This window comes from Scyliorhinus canicula, chromosome 17 (genome assembly GCF_902713615.1).
Source record: "Scyliorhinus canicula chromosome 17, sScyCan1.1, whole genome shotgun sequence".
NCBI classification, from domain to species: domain Eukaryota; kingdom Metazoa; phylum Chordata; class Chondrichthyes; order Carcharhiniformes; family Scyliorhinidae; genus Scyliorhinus; species Scyliorhinus canicula.
The window spans coordinates 106468177-106494739 of NC_052162.1; the positions used below are offsets into that span (position 1 = coordinate 106468177).

The window sequence follows — 26563 nt, forward strand, 5'->3', positions numbered from 1 at the left end:
TGCGGATGGGGGCAGTAGATTTATTATGGTTAAGGGTAAGCCCGAAGGGGTGAGAGTAGTCTTGGTCAGTATGTATGCCCCTAATTGGGACAATGTGGATTTTATCAGGAGGTTGCTAGGGAAGATCCGCGACTTGGACTCACGCAGACTGATTATGGGTGGGGACTTGAACACAGTCCTGGACCCGAACCTGGATCGGCCGTCTTTAAAAACGGGCAGATTGCCAGTGATGGCAAAGGAACTGAGAGGGTTCATGGAGCAAATGGGAGGAGCTGATCCATGGAGATTTAGCCGGTCGTCGGCGAGGGAGTTTTCGTATTACTCCCACGTCTATAAGGTGTATTCCCGAATTGATTTCTTTGTCATGAGTAGGAACTTGCTGGCCGGGATGGTGGGGGCAGCATATTCGGCAATTACCATATCGGACATGCTCCGCACTGGGTACACCTACGGATTTGTAAGGATAGCTTTCAGCGCCCACAATGGAGTTGGAAGTTGGATTGCTTGCGGACGAGGCGGTGTGTGAGCGACTTAGGAAATGCATGCAGAATTACCTGCAGGTAAATGATACCGGAGAAGTCTCAGCAGCAGTGCTCTGGGAGGCACTGAAGGCAGTGGTGAGAGGGGAGCTGGTCTCAATTCGGGCCCATAGGGACACGCAGACAGGGCAGAAATGGACCGACTGGTTCAAGAAATTTTACGGACGGACAGGAGCTACGTGGAGTCTCCGAGGCCAGAGTTACTCAGGAAACGGCAGAGGCTGCAGGCCGAGTTTGGGGCGCTGACCAGAGGCAAGGCTGTAGAGCAGCTTAGAAAGGCAAAAGGAGCGATATATGAGCATGGAGAGAGGCCAGCAGAATGTTCGAGCAACAACTAAAGAAGAGAGAAGCGGCTAGGGAGATAGGAAGGATAGCGGATGGGGAGAGAAATTTGGTGGGGGACTCGGCAGGGCTGAACAAGGTGTTTCGGGACTTTTATAGTAAGCTGTACACTTCGGAGCCCCCCAGGGGACCGGAGGGTATGAGGCGATTTCTGGAAGGACTGACCTTCCCAAGAGTAGATAGGGGGTCGGTAGATGGACTGGGGGCCCTTGTTAGGATCGAAGAGGAATTGGGGGGCCTGAAGGTCATGCAGTCGGGTAAAGCCCCGGGGCCGGATGGTTATCCGGTGAAGTTTTACAAAACGTTTGCCGAGATAGTGGGGCCGGTGCTGGTCAGGGTTTTCAACGAGGCAAGAGACAGAGGGGTTCTACCCCCCGACAATGTCGCAGGCCACTATTTTGCTTATTCTGAAACAGGATAAAGACCCGGAGGCTTGTGGGTCTTACAGGCTGATCTCCTTGATCAACGTAGATGCTAAGTTATGGGCCAAGATCTTGGCGAGTAGAATTGAGGACTGTGGGGGCAGCACGGTGGCCTAGTGGTTAGCACAACCGCCTCACGGCGCTGAGGTCCCAGGTTTGATCCCGGCTCTGGGTCACTGTCCGTGTGGAGTTTGCACATTCTCCCCGTGTCTGCGTGGGTTTCGCCCCCACAACCCAAAAATGTGCAGAGTAGGTGGATTGGCCATGCTAAATTGCCCCTTAATTGGAAAAAATAATTGGATAATCTAATTTTATAAAAAGAAAAAGAAGAATTGAGGACTGTGTACCGGACGTAATTGCAGAGGACCAAACTGGGTTCGTAAAGGGTAAGCAACTAGCGGCCAATCTAAGAAGGCTGCTTAATGTGATCATGATGCCCCTGGAGAGCAGGGAGGCAGAGATAGTGGTAGCCATGGATGCGGAAAAGGTTTTTGACCGGGTCGAGTGGGACTATCTGTGGGAGGTGCTGGGAAGGTTTGGGTTCGGGGAGGGGTTCATTGACTGAGTTAGGCTGTTGTATCAGGCCCCAGAGGCTAGTGTAAGGACGAACAGGACGACATCAGATTACTTCAGACTGCACCGCGGGACAAGACAGGGTTGCCCTCTCTCCCCACCGCTGGAGTGAAAAACAGGACTTGAAAGGATACTGGCAGGTAAAATAAAGGAAAATCGTAAGTTGTTTTACAAGTGGATTAAGGGGAAAAGGATAACTAGGGAAATGAGTAGGGCCCATACTGGTAACTTGTGTGTGGAGCCGGAGACGTAGGTAGGGTTCTAAATGAATACTTTGTTTCGATGTTCACTTGTGAAAGGGCTGGCGTGGGTATGGAAATTAGGAAGAATTGTGATCAAATTAAAGAAATTAACATAGACAGAGGGAAGCTTCTGAGTGGTCTGGCAGGCTTAAAAGTAAACAAATCTCCAGACCCAGATGCAATGTATCCCAGGTTGTTGAGAGAGGCAAGGGAGGAACTGGCAGGAGCCATGGCAATCATTTTAAAATCTTGTTTGTCACAGGAGAGGTGCCAGAGGACTGTAGGATAGCCGATGTGGTATCATTATTCAAGAAAGGAGAAAGGGATAAACCAGGAAACTACAGGCCAGTCATTCTAACCTCAGTGGTGGGGAATCTATTGGAAGCAATTCTGAGAGGCATAATTCATCTGCATTTGGAGAGTAAGGGATTAATCAAGAACAGTCAGCATGGTTTTGTTTTTTTTTTAAATATTTTTTATTCTCCTCTTTTTTCACATTTTCTCCCAAATTTACACCCACCAACAACAAACAATAATCAGTAACAAATATGTCAATCCCCATACAAATAACATCGATCCCATCTTCCCACCAAACCCCAAACATTAGCACGGTGTTCACATAAGCAAATGACAAAAAAGAATCAAGAATCACCATAGTCACCATCAACACACACTAAAAGATTTGTTTCTTAGGGGTCGGTTTGCAGGATTGAAGGAACTGGAGGCAAACTATGGGCTGGAGCAGGGGGAAATGTTTAGGTACATGCAGTTCGAGATTTTGCCAGAAAGGAGATACAGAGCTTCCTGGTGAATATCCCCCCAACCCTCCCACCCACCCCCCCCCCCCCTCAACTAATGTTCGATGTTATCCAGTTCTTGAAAGTGCATGATGAATAATGCCCATGAATTGTAGAACCCCTCCATCCTTCCCCTCAGTTCAAACTTAATCTTCTCAAGAGTCAAGAATTCCAACAAGTCCACCCGCCACGCCAGGACACGGTGGAGAGGTTGCTCTCCATCCTATCAGGATCCGCCTTCGGGCGATCAATGAGGCGAAGGTAACAACATCTGCCTCCGCACCCGTTTCCAACCTTGGCTGGTCCGACAGCCCGAATATGGCCACCCGGGGTCCCGGGTGCAGTTTCACGTGCACCACTTTAGAAATTACCCTAAAAACCTCCTTCCAGTAATCCTCCAGCTTTGGACAGGACCAAAACATATGAACGTGATTAGGCCCCCCCCCGCCGCAACGTTCACACACATCTTCTACCCTTTCAAAGAATTGGCTCATCCTCGCCCTCGTGAGGTGTGCTCTGTATACCACCTTCAGCTGTATCAGCCCTAACCTCGCGCACGAGGTGGAGGCATTCACTCTCCGGAGCACCTCACATCAGAACCCCTCCTCCATATCCTCTCCCAACGTTTCCTCCCACTTTGCTTTGATCCCTTCCAGTGGTGCCTTCTCCTCTTCCAAAATAGCTCCGTAAACCGCTGACACTACCCCCATCTCCAGTCCCCCTGTCGTCTGCACCTCCTTCAGCAGTGTGGAGGCCGGTTTCACCAGGAAGCTCTGTATCTCCTTTCTGGCAAAATCTCGAACTGCATGTACCTAAACATTTCCCCCTGCTCCAGCCCATAGTTTGCCTCCAGTTCCTTCAATCCTGCAAACCGACCCCTAAGAAACAAATCTTTTAGTGTCTTGATCCCCTTCTCTTCCCATTTCCGGAAATTTCCATCCCACCTCCCTGGCTCAAATGTGTGGTTCCCCCGAATCGGCATTTCCTTTGACCCTGCCCCCAAACCAAAGTATTGGCGCAACTGCCTCCAAATTCTCAATGAAGCTATTATTACCGATCTCCCTGAGTATTTCCCCGGAGCTATCGGGAGTGGCACTGTTGCTCGTGCTTTCAATCCCGACCCCCTGCACAAACTCTCCTCCATTCTGACCCACTGGGAATCAACCCCTCTGATCCAGCTCCGCACCTGGGGCTGTTTAGCAAGGGCTAAATCTCTGGCTTTGAAAGCAGACCAAGACAGGCCAGCAGCACGGTTCAATTCCCGTAACAGCCTCCCCGAACAGGAATGTGCGACTAGGGGCTTGTCACAGTAACTTCATTTGAAGCCTACTCGTGATAATAAGCGATTTTCTTTTTTTTTTCATTTCACCTTCTCCACATTCGCCGCCCAGTAGTAATATATCAGGTTCTGAAGATCCAAACCCCCTGCCTGCCTTCCCCTCTGTAGCCGCTCCTTTCTAACACTGGGCACTTCCCCGCCCCATATGAATGAAGTAATCGTTCCCTCAATCTCTCTGAAAAAAGCCTTTGGCAGGAAAATCGGCAGGCATTTAAAAATAAACAGAAATCGCGGCAGCACATTCATTTTAACCGCCTGTTCCCAACCTGCCAGTGACAGGGTGAGACCATCGCACCGTCCCAGATCAGCTTTTATTCTGACCACCAAACTAGAAATGTTGTACCTGCGAACCCCCCCCGCCCCCTGGGCAACCTGCAACCCCAGGTACCTAAAGTGAGTCCCTGCCCTGTGGAATGGCAGCCCACTCCTCCACCCCTGCCCCCACCCCCGGCCGAGACACCACAAAATACTCACTCTTGTCTAGATTTAGTTTGTACCCAGAGAATGACCCAAACACTCGAAGCAGCTCCAATATTCTCCCTATCGACACACTCGGTTCTGACACGTATCACAGCAAATCAGCGGCATATAAGGACACCCTATGCTCTATTCCCCCCCCCCCCCCCCCCCCCTCCGCACTATTCCTTGTCAGCATGGTTTTGTTAAGGGGAGGTCAGGTCTGACCAAATTGATTGACTTTTTCGAAGAGGTGACCAGGTGTGTCAATGAAGAAAATGCATTTGACAAAGTCTACTTGGATCTCAGCAAGGCATTTGATACGATCCCACAGCGCAGACTGATAGCGAACATAAGAGCCCATGGGATCCAAGGAAATTTGTCAAATTGGATCCAAAGATGGCTGAGCGGCAGGAAGCAGAGGGTGATGGTCGAGGGTTTTTTTTTTACTGGAAGCCTGCCTCAAGTGGGATCCTGCAGGGATCAGTGTTGGGGCCTTTATTGTTTGTGGTTTATGTAAATGATTTAGATATTAATGTAGCAGGGTTGATAAGTAAGTTTGCGGTTGATACGGAAATTGGTGGGGTGGTAAATAGTGAGGAGGATAGACTTCAATTACAGCAGGATATAAACAGGCTGGTCAAATGGACTAATCAGTGGAAAATTCAATCTGGATAAGTGAGGTGCTGCACTTGGCAGATCCCTTAAGGTACCAGAGCTGGTGAATACAGTGGTTAAGAAGGCATATGGTATACATGCCTTTATTAGCCGAGGCATAGAGTTTAAGAGGAGGGAGGTTATGCTGGAACTGTTGGTTTGGCTACAGCTAGAGTATTGCGTGCAGTTCTAGAATCACATTTTAGGAGGGATGTGATAGCACTGGAAAGGGCACAGACGAGATTTACCAGGATGTTGCCTGGGCTGCAGAGTTTTAGTTGTGAAGAAAGATTGGAGACACTTGGATTGTTTTCCTTGGATCAGAGGAGACTGAGGGGGGACATAATTAAGATGTATAAAATTATGAGGGGCATAGATAGAGTAGACAGGAAGAAATGTTTCCCTTTGGTGGAGGGATCAATGACCAGGGGGCATAGATTAATGATTCATGACTCAGACAAGTCTGAACTCAAGACATTTTCCCGGTGGGCAATTGGAAGGGAGGGAAGCTGATCGGGTTGCCTCAATCTCAGTGACAAAGAAGCTCCATGAACTTCTCACATTTCTTGTTGGCGGTGCGGATGAAGGAGATGGGGAGAGGGGGAGGCATTAAAAAGGATATCTAAAAAGAGATTAAAAACTTCACCACACTGTATTTAACACCAAGCTGTTTATTTGAATTTTATCCAGAATATTATAACTGGACAGGAATTCACTAACACCAGCAGAAACAGACCCCAATAAACATGGTTCAGTCCTGAATGTGCTAAACAGCACAATCTAACAGTACTTACATGTGAACTCTCTGGTGTGTCATCAGGTGGGATGACTGAGTGAATCCCTTTCCACACTTGGAGCAGGTGAATGGTCTCTCCCCGGTGTGAACTCTCTGGTGTGTTTGCAGGTTGGATGACTGAGTGAATCCCTTTCCACACTTGGAGCAGGTGAAAGGTCTCTCCCCTGTGTGAATTCGCTTGTGGTCAGTGAGGTCATTTGATCGCCTGAACCCTGTTCCACAGAGGGAGCACCTGAACGGTCTCTCATCGGTGTGAACACGTTGATGGTACATCAGGTCCCCGGAACTTTTGTAATACTTGCCACAGTCCGAGCACTTAAAAGGTCTCTCGGAAGTGTGAACCTGCTGGTGTCGCAGCAAGCTGGATAACTGAGTGAATCCTTTCCCACACTCAGAGCAGGTGAAGGGTCTCTCTCCAGTGTGAACCCGCTGGTGTGTCTGTAGGTTGGAAGAGCGATTAAATCCCTTCCCACACTCGGAGCAGATGAACAGCTTCTCGCCAGTGTGAGTCAGCTGGTGTTCAGAGAGTTGCGATGATCGTATGAAGCCAGTCCCACAGTTAGAGCACCTGAATGGTCTCTCATCAGTGTGAACACGTTGATGATATATCAGTTCCCCTGAACTTTTAAAGCACTTTCCACAGTCTGCACATTTAAAAAACCTCTCCCCAGTATGAATTAGCTGGTGTGTCTGCATGTTGGATGACTGAGCGAATCGCTTCCCACACTTGGAGCAGGTGAACGGTCTCTCCCCGGTGTGAATTCGTTGGTGTGTTATTAAGTGATATAACCGGGTGAATCCCTTCCCACATATGGAGCATATGAACGGTCTCTCCCCAGTGTGAATGCGCTGATGAACCTCGAGCTGAATTGGAAAATTAAATCCTTTCCCACAGTCCCCACATTTCCACAGCTTTTCCACATTCTGACTGCATTTATGTCTTGACAGGTCAGATGATCGGCTGAAGCCTCGTCCACACGCAGAACACGAGTATGATTTATCCCCACTGTGAACAGTGCCTTTTCCTTCCATATTCAAAATCTGATGATACTCAGGTCACGATAAATTGGGCAATTCTGTCAGATCCTGATGTGATGTTGGGTTTCAGTTTCCCAACTGCAAACCCCCCTCTTCTGAAACCCTGTGAAATTGATTAAAACAGAAAAAAAGAGAGTGAGAGAGAACCCACAAAAATACAAAGGCAGGTTGTGAAATTGAGCTGAATGAATCTGGCACTTGCAAAAGTGATTTTGTAAGCTGCTGGATTGTAACAAGCACCGATATGTTTCACGAATGTTCCTCAGGTAAGGGTCCCAACCTAATCCTATGCAAGTGTTTGACATCTCATCAAAATAACAAGGGGGCATTCAAATTGCTGGGAAAGTATTATAGACCCCCAAACAGTCAGTGAGCAGTAGAGGAGCAGACATGTAGACAATTCACTGAGGTCTGTGAAAATAATAACGACAATAGGGTAATTATATAACGAGGTTTCAACTTCCCCAATATTAATTGGGATAGTCATAGTGTAAAGGGTTTAGAAAGGTGGATTTCTTAAAATAGGTTCACGGGAGCTTTTTATGTCAGTATGTGGAAGGTCCAACAAGGAGTGGCACAGTGCTGGATCTAATTCTGGGGAATGAAGAGGGACATGTGACAGTGGGGGAACATTTTAGTGAAAGCAACCACGAGTAACTTTGTTGTGGAAAAGGAAAAAGATGATCTGCAAAAAAGAATTTTGGATTGGGAGATGGCAGATTTTGTAAACAATTAGGCAGGATTTAGCCAATGTAGCTTCTTGTGGGAAAATCTACAGCAGAGTAGTGGGGAGGGGGGATGGGGGTGTTTAAAAAGGAAATAATAATAATCTTTATTATCACAAGTGAGGTTACATTAACACTGCAATGAGGTTACTGTGAAAATCCCCAAGTCGCCACATTCCGGATTAAGAGAGTACAGGCCCACCATGTTTCCTTTAGGGTGGAAAGTAGGAGCAACAAGCACAGAGAATCCTGGATGTCCAGGAATATTCAGGACTGGATAAGAAAGAGAGGCGTTTAGCAGGTACAAAGGCAGCAAATCATCAGAGGCCTAAGTGGAGGGGGGGCATAGAAAGTGCAGGAGGGAGCTGAAGAAAGCAAGTAGGAGAGGAGAGGGGGTGATGAAAAATCACTGGTGGGTAGGATTAAGTACATAGGGACATACTCTGTCAGTATATTAAAGGGGAAGAGGTTAACCAGAGAAAGAGTAGATGCCGTTAGGGACCAAGAGGGAAATCTGTGCGTGGAGCTGGAGGACATTGGTAGGGTGTTAATATGAGTACTTCACATCTGTCTTCACTCGTGAGCGGAGGATATAGGGACATCAGGGAACATAGAACATAGAACAGTACAGCACAGAACAGGCCCTTCGGCCCTCAATGTTGTGCCGAGCCATGATCACCCTACTCAAACCCACGTATCCACCCTATACCCATAACCCAACAACCACCCCCCCCCCTTAACCTTACTTTTATTAGGACACTACGGGCAAATTAGCATGGCCAATCCACCTAACCCGCACATCTTTGGACTGTGGGAGGAAACCGGAACTGGACTATGAGGTTCTTGAACAGTTTTACATAGGGATTGAAGAGTATTAGAGGTTTTGGTGAGCTTAACCAAATCCCCAGGTCTGGATTAATTGAATCCCAGGCTGCTGCAGGATGCACGGAAGGAAACTACTGGTCCTCTGACCCAAAGTTTTAATACCTCTCTGGCCATAGAGGAGGTTACAGAGGACTGGAGTACAGCTAATGTGGTTCCACTTTTCAAGAAGGGTTGTGGTGATAAATCAGGGAATTACAGACCAATGAGTTTCACATCCGTGGTAGGGAAACACTTGGAGAAAATCAATTTCCACTTGGAGGCATGGTTTGATGAGGGATAGTCAGCATGCCTTTGTCAGAGATCATGCCTAATGAAGTTGACTGAATTTTCCAAGGAGGTGACTAGGTGCGTAATTGATGTGGTTTATATGGATTCCAGCAAAGCCTTTGACGAGGCCCACACAGGAGGCTGAAAAATAAAGTAAAAGCACATGGGATCCAGGGCAACGAAGCAAGTTGGAACCAAAACTGGCTTCTGGAGGAGACAGAGAATGGTGGTAGAAGACTGTGTGACTGGAACCAGTGGAGTGCCACATGGATCAGTGTTAGGTCCCTTATTGTTTGTAATACATTTCAACAATATCAATTAGAATGTGGAAGGAGTGATTACTAAGTTTGTGGATGACATGGAGATTAGTAGAGTGATGAAGGAGGTCTCAGGTTACAGAAAGGTATAAAAGCAAATTACTGCAGATGCTGGAATCTGAAACGAAAGAAAAATGCATTTTCTTTTTTGTTACAGGAAGATATAGATGGGTTGGTCAGGTGGGCCGATCAGTGGCAGATGGAATTTAACCCTGAAAAGTGCGAGGTGATGCACTTTGGAAGGAGTAACAAGATAAAGGAGTACTTAATGAATGACAGGAACGTAGGAAACTCAGAGGAACAGAGGATCTTGGGGTGCTTGTCCATAGATCCCTGAAGTAGGCAGGATCCTGAGGAGGTTAATAGGGTAGGTAAGAGGCATATAGGACACTTATGCTTTTCAGTTATGGCATCGTTTTTAAGAGCAGGGAGGTTATGTTGGAGCTGGACAAAACTTTGGTTAGACCACAGCTGGAGCTGGAGTACTGATGGTTGCCTCACTACAGGAAGGATGTGACTATACTGGAGAGGGTGCAGAGGAGATTCATCAGGCTGTTACCTGGAATGGTGCATTTGAGCAATGAAGAGAGGCTGGATCGCCTGGGGCAGTTTTCTTTCGAGCAGCGAAGGCTAAGAGGGGACCTGATTGAGGTGTACGCGATTATGAGGGGTAAGGTAGATAGGAAGCAGCTGTTCCCCTTAGTTGAAGGGTCAATAATGGGGAATATTGTTTTATGCTGAGGGCCAGGAGATTCAGAGGGAATTTGAGGAAAACATTTTTCACCCAGAAGGCCGTGGGAGTCTGGAATGCAATGCCGGGGTGGGTAGTCGAGGTGGGAAACCCCATAACCTTTAAAAGTTATGTGCATGATGAGCACTTGAAATGTCATAACTTTCAAATCATGGGCCATGTACTGGGACATAGGCACACTGGTTAACACTGCTGCCTCATAATGCCAATGACCCAGGTTCTATTTGAACCTTGAGTGACTGTGTGGAGTTTGCACGTTCTCCTTGTGTCTGTGTGGGTTTCCTCCGGGTGCTCTGGCTTCCTCCCATAGTCCAAAGATGTGCATGTTAGGTGGATTGGCTATGTTAAAATGCCCCTAGGTGAGGTTACGGGGATAGGGTTGGGGATTGCACCTAGGTAGGGTGCTTTTTCAGAGGGTCGGTGCAGGTTCAATAGGCCGAATCGCCTCCTTTTGCACAGTAGAGATTCTATGAAGTGCGATTAGTGTTGATTTAGAATAGTTTTGTCAATGCAGACTGGATGCATCGAAGTGACTCTTCTGTACTGTATGACTCTATGACTGAGAACAAATAGAGAGAGGGAGAGAGCTAGCTGTGGCAGTGGGTGGAGGAGACAGATTTCATGTATCTGCAACACAACCAGAATTTTCACAGAATCTCTGAAACCCTGAACCTCCAGCAACTCAAAAGACCAGGTCAGAAGGTATAAATGGACACCATCACCTCTAAACTCCCCTCCAAGTCACACATCGTCCTGACTTGGTTGACATCATGTACTGGATGAGCTGAAATTTCTCCATTTAAATATTGGGAAGTGTGACAACTGGAAGAATTTAGGAATATTGGCCTCTAAATATTGGGACAAGAGTTAAAAGCCTGGGGGTTTAGTGTGTTTTAAAAAGGTTTCTGTGGGGCGGCATGTGGCGCAGTGGATAACACTGGAGCTGCGGCACTGAGGACCCGGGTTCGATCCTGGCTCAGGGTCACTGTCCGTGTGGAGTTTTCACATTCTCCCTTTGTCTGCATGGGTTTCACCCCCACAACCCAAAGATGTGCAGGTTAGGTGGACTGGCCACGCTAAATTGCCCCTTAATTGGAAAAAAAAATAATTGGGTCCTCTAAATTTTAAAAAAGGGTTTTTGTTTTGCTTCTGGGAAACAGAATTGATCAAGGTACGTGTTTTTCAATCTGTGCTAATGGGGGTGAGACCCAAGCATGCACGGAGACAATATGCAAACTTCACACGAACAGTGACCCGGGGTCTGGATTGAACACAGGTCCTCGGTGGCGTGAAACAGCAGCGCTAACCACTAGGCCACCATGCTGCCCTCTCGTTAGGTGAATTGGACATTCTGAATTCTTCTCCCTCAGTGTAACTGAACAGGTGCCGTAGCGTGGCGACTAGGGGTTTTGACAGTAACCTCATTGCAGTTAAAAAAGTAAGCCTACTTGTGACACTAACAAAGATTATTATGAATAGAAGACTGAAGTCTTCAGACCCTGCTATAAACTGTACTCCCGAGACTACAATTCTATTCCTTTCCCCCTAACTCTCTGAGATTGAACTAGACTGTTCAAAACTTTGGTAGCATATTTGACCAAGGGATGAGCTTGCACCCACATATCATCACCAGATCATCACCAAGACCACCTATTTCCACTTCAACAATATTGCCCGATCCCACCCCAGTTTCAGCTTATCTGCTGCTGAATCTCTCATCTATTCCTTTGTTACAATGTAGAAGTCAACTGTTTCCTGATGCCACTGAGAGGCACAAAAGGAGGCAGCTTCCCTTGTTGCTTGGTCCGCAAGAGCATTTCCTCTTGCTTCCATAGTGTCCTCATGAGTATGGGCTTTACATTTTAGAACTGATACTTCTTTGGGCAAGGTCATAGCTGCTAGAAGGTCTCGTACATCCTTTCCATTTTGGATAGGTGTACCTGCTGTTGCGAAAAATCCTCTTTTTCTCCACAGATGGCCAAAATCATGCTACTCCAAAACCATATCTGGAGTCAGTATAGATGTTAGCAGTTTTATCTCTTGCCACATGACATGCTTCTGTTAGTGCCTTTAATTCGGCCTGCTGAGCTGATGTACCTGGGGGCAAACTTCCTTCAGCCAATACTCATATAGGCTTGTGACTGCCCACCCAGCTTTTCTGATACCCTTGTCAGTAAAAGAAGAACCATCAGTGAATAAGATTAAATCTGCGTTCTGTAATGGCTCTTCTACTATGTGTACTTCTTCCATTTCCTCTATTATTTTCACATAGTCATGCCCTTCTCTCTCCCCTCCCTTTTGCTCCTCGGGAAGCGGGAGCAAAGATGATGGGTTTACAGGACTGGCTTTGTGAAAATATAGGTTGGGAGCTTCCAAAACTGCTGTCCGTCTAGCTGATATAACTTGTGATACTGTTCATGGATAGTAGAGAATGGACTGAGTGTGGCCATTTAATGGTTGACGTTTGGTCTAGAACAAGGCCTGGTGTCATCATTACAACTCGATATGTGGCTTCCATGGCTCGTAAACAACTGCCAAATGCTAGTGCCACACTGTCAAGTTTAAGGGAATAGTACCCAACCGGTCTTAACTGATCACCCTGTTCTTGGGCTGGTACTGCAGTCATGTAACCATCTCTTTCATGAAAAAACATGGTAAAAGGTTTTCCGTTGTTTGGAATACCTAAACCTGACACACCTAATAGGTAGAGGATAGTTATTTAGGATAAATACTAAGCCCCAGTTTTACCCATTTTAAATTAAGGATTTCAACACTCTCATAAACCTCAGGTCATCTCAATACATAACAGTTTACAAAACAGCATAGAAGCAGCATAATTCACTTTACTAGATTAAAAGACAGTGTCCAAGGACAGAGCAAAGAACAAAGAACAAAGAAAATTACAGCACAGAAACAGGCCCTTCGGCCCTCCCAACCTGCACCGATCCAGATCCTTTATCTAAACCTGTTGCCTATTTTCCAAGGTCTACTTCTCTCTGTTCCCCACCCGGGGAACCAGAGCAGGATCCGTAGCAACAGCCATAGCAATAGCATGGCACGACAAGGTAACATGAAGGCTCTATTGTTATAACAGCTAAGCCAGCAAAAGGCCAGTTTGAACTGGCCTTCATAACAGCACACTATCGCATTCTTTAACATACTCAAGTATGCAGATACGAAACAATTAGAACTAATGTTGCATATTAAAGATGGACGGCTTGCCATCAAATCAGATGTGTTTGTGTCTAACCCAAACTAATTAAGATCGTATTGGGGTGTGATTTGATGGCTTATGACCGATATGAAACAGTATAGCTGTAAGTTTCGTTCGGCCATTTTTAGTTGGTTTGAAGCTGGATCTGGACTGGATGATTAGCTGGATTTCTTCTCTCTCTCTTTTTTTCTTGAATCATCTATACTTTGATCTGAACTATTCACTGTCTCCCTGTATTCATATTTCATTTACAGACTTTGACTTTTAAAGTTATTGTTGAGCTGTTTGAACCAACAGCAAAGAAAAGTACGGCATAGGAACAGGCCCTTCGGCCCTCCAAGCCCGTGCCGACCATGCTGCCCGTCTAAACTAAAATCTTCTACACTTTCTGGGTCCGTATCCCTCTATTCCCATCCTATTCATGTATTTGTCAAGATGCCCCTTAAATGTCACGATCGTCCCCTGCTTCCACCACCTCCTCCAGCAGCGAGTTCCAGGCACCCACTACCCTCTGTGTAAAAAACTTGCCTTGTACATCTCCTCTAAAGCTTGCCCCTCGCACCTTAAAACCTATGCCCCCTAGTAATTGACCCCTCTACCCTGGGGAAAGCCTCTGACTATCCACTCTGTCTATGCCCCATATAATTTTGTACACCTCTATCAGGTCGCCCCTCAACCTCCGTCGTTCCAGTGAGAACAAACCGAGTTTATTCAACCGCTCCTCATAGATAATGCCCTCCATACAAGGCAACATCCTGGTAAATCTCATCTGCACCCTCTCTAAAGCCTCCACATTCTTCTGGTAGTGTGGCGACCAGAATTGAACACGATACTCCAAGTGTGGCCTAACTAAGATTCTATACAGCTGCAACATGACTTACCAATTCTTAGACTCAATGCCCCGGCCAATGAAGGCAAGCATGCCGTATGCCTTTTGACTACCTTCTCCACCTGTGTTGCCCCTTTCAGTGACCTGTGGATCTGTACACCTAGATCTCTCTGACTTTCAATACTCTTGAGGGTTCTACCATTCACTGTATATTCCCGACCTGCATTAGACCTTCCAAAATGAGTTACCCCACATTTGTCCGGATTATACTCCATCTGCCATCTCTCCACCCAAGTCTCCAAACGATCTAAATCCTGCTGTATCCTCTGACAGTCCTCATCGCTATCCGCAATTCCACCAACCTTTGTGTCGTCTGCAAACTTACTAATCAGACCAGTTACATTTTCCTTCAAATCATTTATATACTAAGCACAGCAAAGGTCTCAGCACTGATCCCTGCGGAACACCACTAGTCACAGCCCTCCAATTAGAAAGCACCCTTCCATTGCTACTCTCTGCCTTCTAAGACCGAGCCAGTTCTGTATCCACCTTGCCAGCTCATCCCTGATCCCGTGTGACTTCACCTTTTGTACCAGTCTACCATGAGGGACCCTGTCAAAGGCCTTACTGAAATCTGTATAGACAACATCCACTGCCCTACCTGCATCAATCATCTTTGTGACTTCTTTGAAAAACTCTATCAAGTTAGTGAGACACGACCTCCCCTTCATAAAACTATGCTGCCTCTCACTAATACGCTCATTTGTTTCCAAATGGGAGTAGATCCTGTCTCAAAGAATTCTCTCCAGTAATTTCCCTACCACTGACGTAAGGCTCACCGGCCTGTAGTTCCCTGGATTATCCTTGCTACCCTTCTTAAACAAAGGAACAACGGGATCCAAAGATTTCTGTCAAGGCCTCAGCAACTTCCTCTCTAGCCTCCTTCAGTATTCTGGGGTAGATCCCATCCGGCCCTGGGGACTTATCTACCTTAATATTTTTCAAGACGCCCAACACCTCATCTTTTTGGATCTCAATGTGACCCAGGCTATCTACACACCCTTCTCCAGACTCAACATCCATTAATTCCTTCTCTTTGGTGAATACTGATTCAAAGTATTGATTTAGTACCTCGCCCATTTCCTCTGGCTCCACATATAGATTCCCTTGCCTATCCTTCAGTGGGCCAACGCTTTCCCTGGCTACCCTCTTGCTTTTTATGTATGTGTAAAAAGCCTTGGGATTTTCTTTAACCCTATTTGCCAATGACGTTTCGTGACCTCTTCTAGCCCCCCTGACTCCTTGCTTAAGTTCCTTCCTACTTTCCTTATATTCCACACAGGCTTTGTCTGTTCCCAGCTTTCTAGCCCTGACAAATGCCTCCTTTTTCTTTTTGATGAGGCCTACAACATCTCTTGTTATCGAAGGTTCCCGAAATTTGCCGTATTTATCCTTCTTCCGCACAGGAACATGCCGGTCCTGAATTCCTTTCAACTGACATTTGAAAGCCTCCCACATGTCAGATGTTGATTTACACTCAAACATCCTCCCACAATCTAGGTTCTTCAGTTCCCGCCTAATATTGTTATAATTAGCCTTCCCCCAAGTTCGCACATTCACCCTAGGACCATTCTTTTCCTTGTCCACCAGCACTTTAAAACTTGTGAATTGTGGTCACTGTTCCCGAAATGCTCCCCTACTGAAACTTCTACCACCTGGCCAGGCTCATTCCCCAATACCAGGTCCAGTATAGCCCGATAGTTGGACTGTCTACATATCGTTTTAAGAAGCCCTCCTGGATGCTCCTTACAAACTCTGCCCCGTCCAGGCCCCTAGCACTAAGTGAGTCCCATAAGACCATAAGACATAGGAGCGGAAGTAAGGCCATTCGGCCCATCGAGTCCACTCCACCATTCAATCATGGTTGATTTCAACTCCATTTACCCGCTCTCTCCCCATAGCCCTTAATTCCTCGAGAAATCAAGAATTTATCAATTTCTGTCTCAAAGACACTCAATGTCCCGGCCTCCACCGCCCTCTGTGGCAATGAATTCCACAGACCTACCACTCTCTGGCTGAAGAAAATTCTCCTCATCTCTGTTCTAAAGTGACTCCCTTTTATTCTAAGGCTGTGCCCCCGCGTCCTAGTCTCCCCTGCTAATGGAAACAACTTCCCTACGTCCATCCTATCCAATCCATTCATTATCTTGTAAGTTTCTATTAGATCTCCCCTCAACCTCCTAAACTCCAATGAATATAATCCTACGATCCTCAGACGTTCATCGTATGTTAGGCCTACCATTCCTGGGATCATCTGTGTGAATCTCCGCTGGACCCGCTCCAGTGCCAGTATGTCCTTCCTGAGGTGTGGGGCCCAAAATTGCTCACAGTATTCTAAATGGGGCCTAACTAGTGCTTTATAAAGCCTCAGAAGTACATCCCTGCTTTTATATTCCAAGCCTCTTGAGATAAATGACAACATTACATTTGCTTTCTTAATTACGGACTCAACCTGCAAGTTTACCTTTAGAGAATCCTGGACTAGGACTCCCAAGTCCCTTTGCACTTTAGCATTATGAATTTTGTCACCGTTTAGAAAATAGTCCATGCCTCTATTCTTTTTTCCAAAGTGCAAGACCTCGCACTTGCCCACGTTGAATTTCATCAGCCACTTCTTGGACCATTCTCCTAAACTGTCTAAATCTTTCTGCAGCCTCCCCACCTCCTCAATACTACCTGCCCCTCCACCTATCTTTGTATCATCGGCAAACTTGGCCAGAATGCCCCCAGTCCCGTCATCTAGATCGTTAATATATAAAGAGAACAGCTGTGGCCCCAACACTGAACCCTGCGGGACACCACTTGTCACCGGTTGCCATTCCGAAAAAGAACCTTTTATCCCAACTCTCTGCCTTCTGTCTGACAGCCAATCGTCAATCCATGTTAGTACCTTGCCTCGAATACCATGGGCCCTTATTTTACTCAGCAGTCTCCCGTGAGGCACCTTGTCAAAGGCCTTTTGGAAGTCAAGATAGATAACATCCATTGGCTCTCCTTGGTCTAACCTATTTGTTATCTCTTCAAAGAACTCTAACAGGTTTGTCAGGCACGACCTCCCCTTACTAAATCCATGCTGACTTGTCCTAATCCGACCCTGCACTTCCAAGAATTTAGAAATCTCATCCTTAACGATGGATTCTAGAAGTTTGCCAACAACCGAGGTTAGGCTAATTGGCCTATAATTTTCCATCTTTTTTCTTGTTCCCTTCTTGAACAGGGGGGTTACAACAGCGATTTTCCAATCCTCTGGGACTTTCCCTGATTCCAGTGACTTTTGAAAGATCATAACTAACGCCTCCACTATTTCTTCAGCTATCTCCTTTAGAACTCTAGGATGTAGCCCATCTGGGCCCGGAGATTTATCAATTTTCAGACCTTTTAGTTTCTCTAGCACCTTCTCCTTTGTGATGGCAACCATATTCAACTCTGCCCCCTGACTTTCCTGAATTGTTGGGATATTACTCATGTCTTCTACTGTGAAGACTGACGCAAAGTACTTATTAAGTTCCTCAGCTTTTTCCTTGTCTCCCATCACTAGATTACCAGCGTCATTTTGGAGCGGCCCAATGTCTACTTTTGCCTCCCGTTTGTTTTTAATGTATTTAAAGAAACTTTTACTATCATTCCTAATGTTACTGGCTAGCCTACCTTCATATTTGATCCTCTCCTTCCTTATTTCTCTCTTTGTTATCCTCTGTTTGTTTTTGTAGCCTTCCCAATCTTCTGACTTCCCACTACTCTTTGCCACATTATAGGCTCTCTCTTTTGCCTTGATGCATTCCCTGACTTCCTTTGTCAGCCATGGCTGCCTAATCTTCCCTCTGATAACCTTTCTTTTCTTTGGGATGAACCTCTGCACTGTGTCCTCAATTACTCCCAGAAACTCCTGCCATTGCTGTTCTACTGTCTTTCCCACTAGGCTCTGCTTCCAGTCGATTTTCGTCAGTTCCTCCCTCATGCGCCTGTAATTACCTTTATTTAACTGTAAAACCTTTACATCTGATTCTACCTTCCTTCTTTCAAATTGCAGACTGAATTCTACCATATTATGATCACTGCTTCCTAAGTGTTCCCTTACTTTAAGATCTTTTATCAATTCTGGCTCATTACATAACACTAAGTCCAGAATAGCCTGTTCCCTCGTGGGCTCCATCACAAGCTGTTCCAAAAAGCCATCCTGTAAACATTCAATGAATTCCCTTTCTTTGGGTCCACTGGCAACATTATTTACCCAGTCCACCTGCATATTGAAGTCCCCCATGATCACTGTGACCTTGCCTTTCTGACATGCCCTTTCTATTTCGTGGTGCATTTTGTGCCCCTGGTCCTGACCACTGTCAGGAGGCCTGTACATAACTCCCATTATGGTTTTTTTTGCCTTTGTGGTTCCTCAACTCTACCCACACAGACTCCACATCGTCTGACCCTATGTCATTTAGTGCTATTGATTTAATTTCATTTCTAATTAACAAGGCAACCCCGCCCCCTCTACCCACCTCTCTGTCTTTTCGATAGGTTGTAAATCCCTGGATGTTTAACTGCCAGTCCTGAACCCCCTGCAACCATGTCTCTGTGATGCCTACCACATCATACCTGCCAGTCACAATCTGGGCCACAAGCTCATCTACCTTGTTCCGTACACTGCGGGCATTTAAATATAGCACCTTTAATTCCCTATTGACTGTCCCTTTTTGTTTTCTTAGTGTGGTGGACCTTGGTTTACTGAGCCTTTCCATACACTGTGTCATATTTTGTGAGATGGGGACTATCGTAACCTCTCCTGAGCTCTGTCTTTTTGTGATTTTTTTGTAATCCTAAGAAGCTACGCTTCCCACTGATTCCTTCACCTCTTGGTTCCCTGACTTTCCCTTCCCCCCCCCAATCTCTAGTTTAAAGTCCTATTGACCACCCTATTTACTCTTTTCGCCAGAACACTGGTCCCAGCTCGGTTCAGGTGGAGACCATCCCAACGGTGTAGGTCCCCCCTGTCCCAAAACTGATGCCAGTGTCCCATGAAAAGGAACCCCTCTTTCCCACACCACTCTTTCAGCCACGTGTTAACTTCCCTTATTCTTGCCTCCCTATGCCAATTTGCACGTGGCTCGGGCAGTAATCCGGAGATTATGACCCTTGAGGACCTGTTTTTTAATTTGAATCCTAACTCTTTATAATCTCTAAACAGGTCCTCTTTCCTAGACTTGCCTAAGTTGTTGGTACCGACATGGACCACAACAACTGGATCCTCCTCCTCCCTCTCCAATATCCTTTCAAGCCGGTCAGAGATGTCCCGCACCCTAGCACCGGGCAGGCAACATACCATGCGGGACCCTCTATCCTGCTCACAAAGGATACTATCTATCCCTCTGATAATAGAATCCCCTACAACTACAACTTGCCTATTTACTTCCTCCCCTTGAATGGCCTGCTGAACCATGGTGCCTTGGTCAGCTGACTCATCCTTCCTGCAGCCCTGTTCGCCATCCACACAGGGAGCAAGTGCCTCGTACCTGTTGGACAGGGTCAAGGGCTGAGGCTCCTGAGTTCCTGACTGCTGGTTCCCTTTACCTGCCTGATTTGCAGTCACACCCTGCTGTCCCTGGCCACTGGCAGGATTTAAACTATTTACTCTGACAGGTGTGACTGCCTCCTGAAACAAAGTGTCCAGGTAAGCCTCCCCCTCCCGGATGTGCCTCAGTGTGTGAAGCTCAGACTCCAGCTCATCAACTCTGAGCCGGAGTTCTTCGAGCAGCCAACACTTACTGCAGATGTGGTCGCTGCAGCTCGCAATGGGATCTGCCAGCTCCCACATCAAGCAGCTTAAGCACATCACCTGACCAGCCATCTCTAATTAATTAATTTGTTTAATTTAAGTTTACGAGTTTTAAATTTGGGGCAGATTGGTTATCAACCAATCAGATCACAGCTTCCCTCTGATGTCACTTTTGAAAAAAAAGTGGAAAACAGGAAGTTACCGTTAGGTCTGTATACTCACCCAGAGACTGCTCCTCCTCCTCTGAACGGCTCCCGAAACTAGGCCTCGATCCCCGGGTTAAAGTGAGTTTTTATACTCACCCAGAGACTGCTCCTCCTCCTCTGAACGGCTCCCGAAACTAGGCCTCGATCCCCGGGTTAAAGTGAGTTTTTATACTCACCCAGAGACGGCTTCTCCTCCTCTGAACGGCTCCCGAAACTAGGCTTCGATCCCCGGGTTAAAGTGAGTTTTTATACTCACTCAGAGACTGCTCCTCCTCCTCCTCTGAACGGCTCCCGAAACTAGGCCTCGATCCCCGGGTTAAAGTGAGTTTTTATACTCACCCAGAGACTGCTCCTCCTCCTCTGAACGGTTGAAACTAGGCCAACGGACAGAACTTTTTTTTTGGTTAGAGGAGGAGGATGGGTGGGAGACACTACGTAAGTAGTGTTTCGGGTAAAGCTGTCACTCGAGAACAGCCCCTTCACAAACCAGTCCCAGTAAATATTGGGGAAGTTGAAGTCTCCCATCACAACAACCCTGTTGTTTTTACTCGTTTACAAAATCTGTCTACCTATCTGCTTCTCTATCTCCCGCTGCCTGTCGGGAGGCCTGTTGGAAACCCCCAACATTGCGACTGCACCCTTCTTATTCCTGATCTCGACCCATATAGCCTCGCTGCCCTCTGAGGTGTCCTCCCGTAGTATAGCTGTGATATTCTCCCTAACCAGTCGCGCAACTCCGCCACCCCTTTTACATCCCCCTCTATCCTGTCTGAAACATCTAAATCCTGGAATGTTTAGCTGCCAATCCTGTCCTTACCTCAACCAGGTCTCTGTAATGGCAACAACATCATAGTTCCAAGTTCTAATCCAAGCTCTAAGTTCACCTGCCTGACCCGTAATACTTCTCACATTAAAACATATGCACTTCAGGCCACCAAACCCACTGTTTTCAGCAACATCTGCCTGTCTGCTCTTCCTCAGAGCCATACTGGCCATATTCCCTAGTTCTTCCTCAATGCTTTCACCTTCTGACCTATTGCTCTGGTACCCACTCCCCTGCCATACTAGTTTAAACCCTCCCCTGTGACACTAGCAAACCCCGCGGCCAGGATATTTATGCCTCTCCAGTTTAGATGCAACCCGTCCTTCTTATGCAGATCACAGCTGCCCCGGAAGAGCTCCCAGTGGTCCAGATAACGGAAATCACCCTCCTACACCAGCTGTTTAGCGATGTGTTTAGCTGCTGTCATCCTATTTCTAGCCCCACTGGCACGTGGCACAGGGAGTAATCCTGAGATTAAAACCCTCAAGGTCCTGTCTTTTTACTTTCTGCCTAGCTCCCTGAACTCCTGCTGCAGGACCTCCTGCTCCTTCCAGCCTATGTTGTTAGTACCGATATGTACAACGACCTCTGCCTGTTTGCCCTCCCCCTTCAGGATGCCCGCTACCCGTTTGGAGACATCCTGGACCATGGCACCAGGGAGGCAACATACCATCCTGAAGTCTCTTTCACATCCACAGAAGCGCCTATCTGTGCCCCAAATGAAGTTACTGTGAAAAGCCCCTAGTCGCTACATTCCGGCGCCTGTTTGGGGAGGCTTGTACGGGAATTGAACCGTGCTGGTGGCCTGCCTTGGTCTGCTATAAAAGCCAGCACTATAGCCCTGTGCTAAACCAGCCCCATGCCTAAGCCAGAAGATCATTTCTGTGATTCTTTGAAAGCTTCAAATTGTCTACAAATTGCCTTTTAAATGACTTTCAAATTGTAATCAATAGAAGACAAATAAACAATTCCTATTTGCACCTGATTGATTTAACGTAGTCTATAAAAATGCCCTTTTCAGAGGTCGAAGCACTGATTGATGCGGCTTTAACGCTCTTAATGGGTGAAAAAGATATCCCTTACCCTAGTCTAGCCGTGGGTCCTGGCGGTCTTCTGGCCTCCATGATTATTCCCGAAGCTTCCGAACCTCTCTGATGTTGTGATCAACAGCACGGTTCAGAACCCTTTTGCCGAACTGCGCCAAATTGATAGATTTAACCATTTGGTTTCAGCAGCACTTTGCGATTACTGGAACTCAGTAAAATTTAAGTTAAAACTTCTCAGGTGCAAATAGGAATTATTTATTTGTCTTCTATTGATTACCATTTGAAAGTCATTTAAAAGGCAATTCGTAGACAATTTGAAGTTTTCTCAGAATCACAGAAATTATCTTCTTGCTTAGGCAAACAGCTCGACAATAACTTTAAAAGTCAAAGTCTGAAAATGAAATATGAATACAGGGAGACAGTGAATAGTTCAGATCAAAGTATAGATGATTCAAGAAAAAGAGAGAAAGAAATCCAGCTAATCATCCAGCCCAGCTCCAGCTTCAAACCAACTAAAAACGGCCAAATGAAACTTACAGCTATACTGTTTCATATCTGTCTTAAACCATCTAATCACACCCCAATATAATCCTAATTGGTTTGGCTTAGACTCACACACATCTGATTTGACGGCAAGCTGGTTTAGCTCACTGGGCTAAATCGCTGGCTTTTAAAACAGACCAAGCAGGCCAGCAGCACGGTTCGATTCCCGTACCAGCCTCCCTGGACAGGCGCCGGAATGTGGCGACTAGGGGCCTTTCACAGTAACTTCATTGAAGCCTACACGTGACAATAAGCGATTTTCATTTATTTCAAGCCATCCATCTTTAATTTGCAACATTAGTTCTAATTGTTTCATATCTGCATACTTGTGCCTGTTAAAGAATGTGATATTGTGCTGTTATCAAGGCCAGTTCAAACTGGCCTTTTGCTGGTTTAGCTGTTATAACAATAGAGCCTTCATGTTAGCTTGTCGTGCCATGCTGTTGCTATGGATCCTACTCTGTCTTGAAAAATGTATTCATTAAATCAGTTAAAGTGTCTGTTTTAATCTAGTAAAGTGAATTATGCTGCTTCCATGCTGTTTTGTAAACTGTTATGTTTTGAGATGACCTGAGGTTTATGAGAGTGCTGAAATCTTAATTTAAAATGGGTAAAACTGGGGCTTAATATTTATCCCAAATAACTATCCTCTACCTATTAGGTATATCAGGAAACCTCAAGACCGTTTCAAATTTTCCAAGGGGCAATTTAGCGTGGCCAATGCACCTACCCTGGACATTTTTTAGTTATGGGGGTGAGACCCATGCAGACACAGGGAGAATGTGCAAACTCCACACAGTTACCTGGGTGTTCAGAATCCAATGGGAAACCATTAACATTGCCCTATTCGGTCTGGGTTAGGATTCTGACTGAGCTGTTTTCAAAGTTTGAGATAAATCTTCATTCTGCACCAGGGACCCGGGTTCAATTCTGGCCTTAGATTACTGTGGAATTTGCATGTTCTCTCTGTGTCTGCGTGCATTTCGTCCGGGTGATCAGGTTTCAACGATGCACAGGTTAGGTGGATTCGTTATTCTAAATTGCCCCTTAGTGGCAAAAGATGAGGTTAGCTGGGGTTATAGGGTTACAGGGATAGGACGGAGGAGTGAGCTGAGGTAAGGTGCACTTTCAGAGGATCAATGCAGACTCAATGGAGCAAATAGCCTCCTTCTGTACAGTGGGAATTTCTATGATTCTCATTCTGATTCGAACTATTTCATTTGCCTGGGCCACAAACTCTGGAATTTCCGATTTAAACCTCTCCACCTCTCTTTCCTCCTTTAAGGTTTTTTGCGAATTGACATTTGGACAGTTTTATTGCGTTAAAATTATAATATAAATACAAATTATTCTCACTGACTTCGAAATTTCTCGTTGTTCTGCCTCATCAATATGACACTGTAACTCAGTGTGAAGCAGTTTGGTGGACAAATTGTTCCCTTTGTAATTCAAACAATTGAATGGAGTCCCAATAAACATGGCTGCCACGCCTGCGCCGTTTGCACTTTGCCAGCAGCAAATATGGCGGCTATAAATCCGGGTCAGTAAGTTGGACGCAGCCACGTTCGGTGCAAATAAGGGACCGATAACTTCGTTTTCCGGGTTTTCGATTTACAACACATGTTTACGAAGCCTCTCCGCGCACCCGCTGATCCACCCCTGCCTGCGCCCCACCATTTTCTCCATTTACCGATTGAACATCAAATAAGAAAACCCCTCGCTGTCGCCATTACATAAACTGCGCATGCTCCACTCCCAGCAGAGCCGCACCTCTCGATTCCTCTCTTCCTATTGGCCCTGAGCTACCGCCAATCAGCCGGGCACTGTGAGGTGTCAGGCCACCATCAGCAGGGGAGGCGGGCGGGTGTTCAGAATCCAATGGGAAACCATGAACGTTGTCCTATTTGGTCTGGGTTAGGTTTCTGACAGCAGTTTTCAAAGCTTGAGATAAATTTTCATTCTGCGCCGGACCACCAGGTTTTCAGCTGATTTGTCCTTCCACAAAATTATGTTCTAAAGTGGGGTGGCATGGTGGCACAATGGTCAGCCCTGCAGCGACAGGGACCTAGGTTCAATTCCAGCCTTAAGCCACTGGGGTTTCCACGTTCTCCCTGTGGGTTTCCTCCCACAGTCCAAAATTGTGTAAATTCGATGGGGTTACGGGGATAGAATCATAGAGTGTACAGTGCAGAAGGAGCCCATTCAGCCCATCGAGTCTGCACCGCCCTTGGAAAGAGCACCCTACTTGAGCCCCACATCTTTGGACTGTGGGAGGAAACCCATGTACACACGGGGAGAACATGCAGATTCCACACAGACAGTGACCCAAGGAGGAAATCGAACCTGGGACCCTGGAGCTGTGAAGCAACTGTGCTAACCACTGCTACTACCGTGCTGCCCTGATTGGGTGGGGAATGAGCCTCGGTAGGGAGCACTTTCAACGGGTTTGTGCAGAGTTGATGGGCCAAATAGCCTCCTGCACTGTAGGAATTCTATGAAGTGGAAGCAAACTGCACGGTTGACATTCTGGATCTGTCACTGTGGTTATGAGCAATATTTCTGCAGTGTCCTGGTTATCACAATCACTTTATACGTGAATGGTTTGAAAGGGGACAGAAATATTCTCCAAATTCACTGTTCTAAAATTTCTCACTTTCATTGTTGAATATGATATCAATTGAAATATTGAATATTTGGTCATCATTTATATACACTCAATTGTCGAGGTTTCTGCTGGCACCAGGTATTTGGATAGTGTGGAACTGCAATAATGCTGCTTTTCTTTGTCTCATTTGCTGTGGAGCTGAGGAAAAGAGAATAATTGATGGGTTGTCTGACTGTAATAGTTTTGATGATTTCTAATGGGTGAGATGTAGATACATGTCAAGTCTAACTGCATATTTGAAATAAATATGTATGATTATACATATTATGATTGAATTCTATATTGCATTGAAACATACATAGAAGAAGCAGCCCTTCGAGCCTGCTCCACCATTTATTATGATCATTGCTAATCATCAAGTTCAATACCTTTATCCCACCTTCACCTCCATATCCCTTGAGCCCCAAAAGCTATATCTAATTCCTTCTTGAAATTACACAGCTTTTTGATCTTAACTACTTTTTGTGATAGTGAATTCCACAGATACACCACTTTCTGGGTGAAGAAACTTCTCCTCACCTCAGTCCTAAAATGTTTACTCTTTACCTGCAAACTATGACCCCTAGTTCTGGACTACCCCACCATCAGGAACAGTCTTTCTGAATCTACCCTGTCTAATCCTGTTAGAATTTTATAAGTTTTAGGGGTGACACAGTGGTTAGCACTGCTGCCTCACGGCACCGAGGACCCGGGTTCGAAAACTGGCCCCAGGTCACTGTCCATGTGGAGTGTGCACATAATAATAATTTTTATTGTCACAAGTAGGCTTACATTTACACTGCAATTAAGTTACTGTGAAACGCCCCTAGTCACCACATTCCGTCGCCTGTTCGGGTACACAGGGGTAGAATTCTGAATGTCCAAATTACCCAACAGCACATCTTTCGGGACCTGTGGGAGGAAACCAGAGCACCCGGAGAAAACCCACGGAGACAAAGGGAGAACGTGTAGAGGGCATTGGTGAGGTCAAACATCCAGTACTTTGTGCAGTTTTGGTGTCCTTATCTGAGGAAGCATGTTCTTGCTCTGGAGGGAGTGCAGCAAAGGTTTATCAGGCTGATTCCTGGGGTTGCCGGACTGTCATATGAGGAGAGACCAAGTTAGTTAGGATTATATTCATTGCACTTTAGAAGAGTGAGAGGGGATCTCATAGAAACTTATACATTTTTTCTTTATAAATTTAGAGTACCCAATTATTTTTTTCCCAATTAAGAGGCAATTTAGCGTGGCTAATCCACCTACCCTGCTCATCTGTGGGTTA

General features: G+C 46.1%; 1 protein-coding gene across 1 annotated transcript in view; it reads right to left on the minus strand.

Moving 5' to 3' along the window:
- Positions 1-4892: 4892 nt before the first annotated feature.
- The window catches only part of LOC119951506 (zinc finger protein 850-like), a 43281-nt gene continuing 21610 nt past the window's right edge, over positions 4893-26563 (minus strand). Inside the window, exon 3 of the mRNA XM_038774711.1 lies at positions 4893-7219. Within this exon, the coding sequence (XP_038630639.1) occupies positions 6158-7219 (1062 nt within the window). The 3' untranslated portion in view covers positions 4893-6157. The remainder of the gene's footprint in view (positions 7220-26563) is intronic.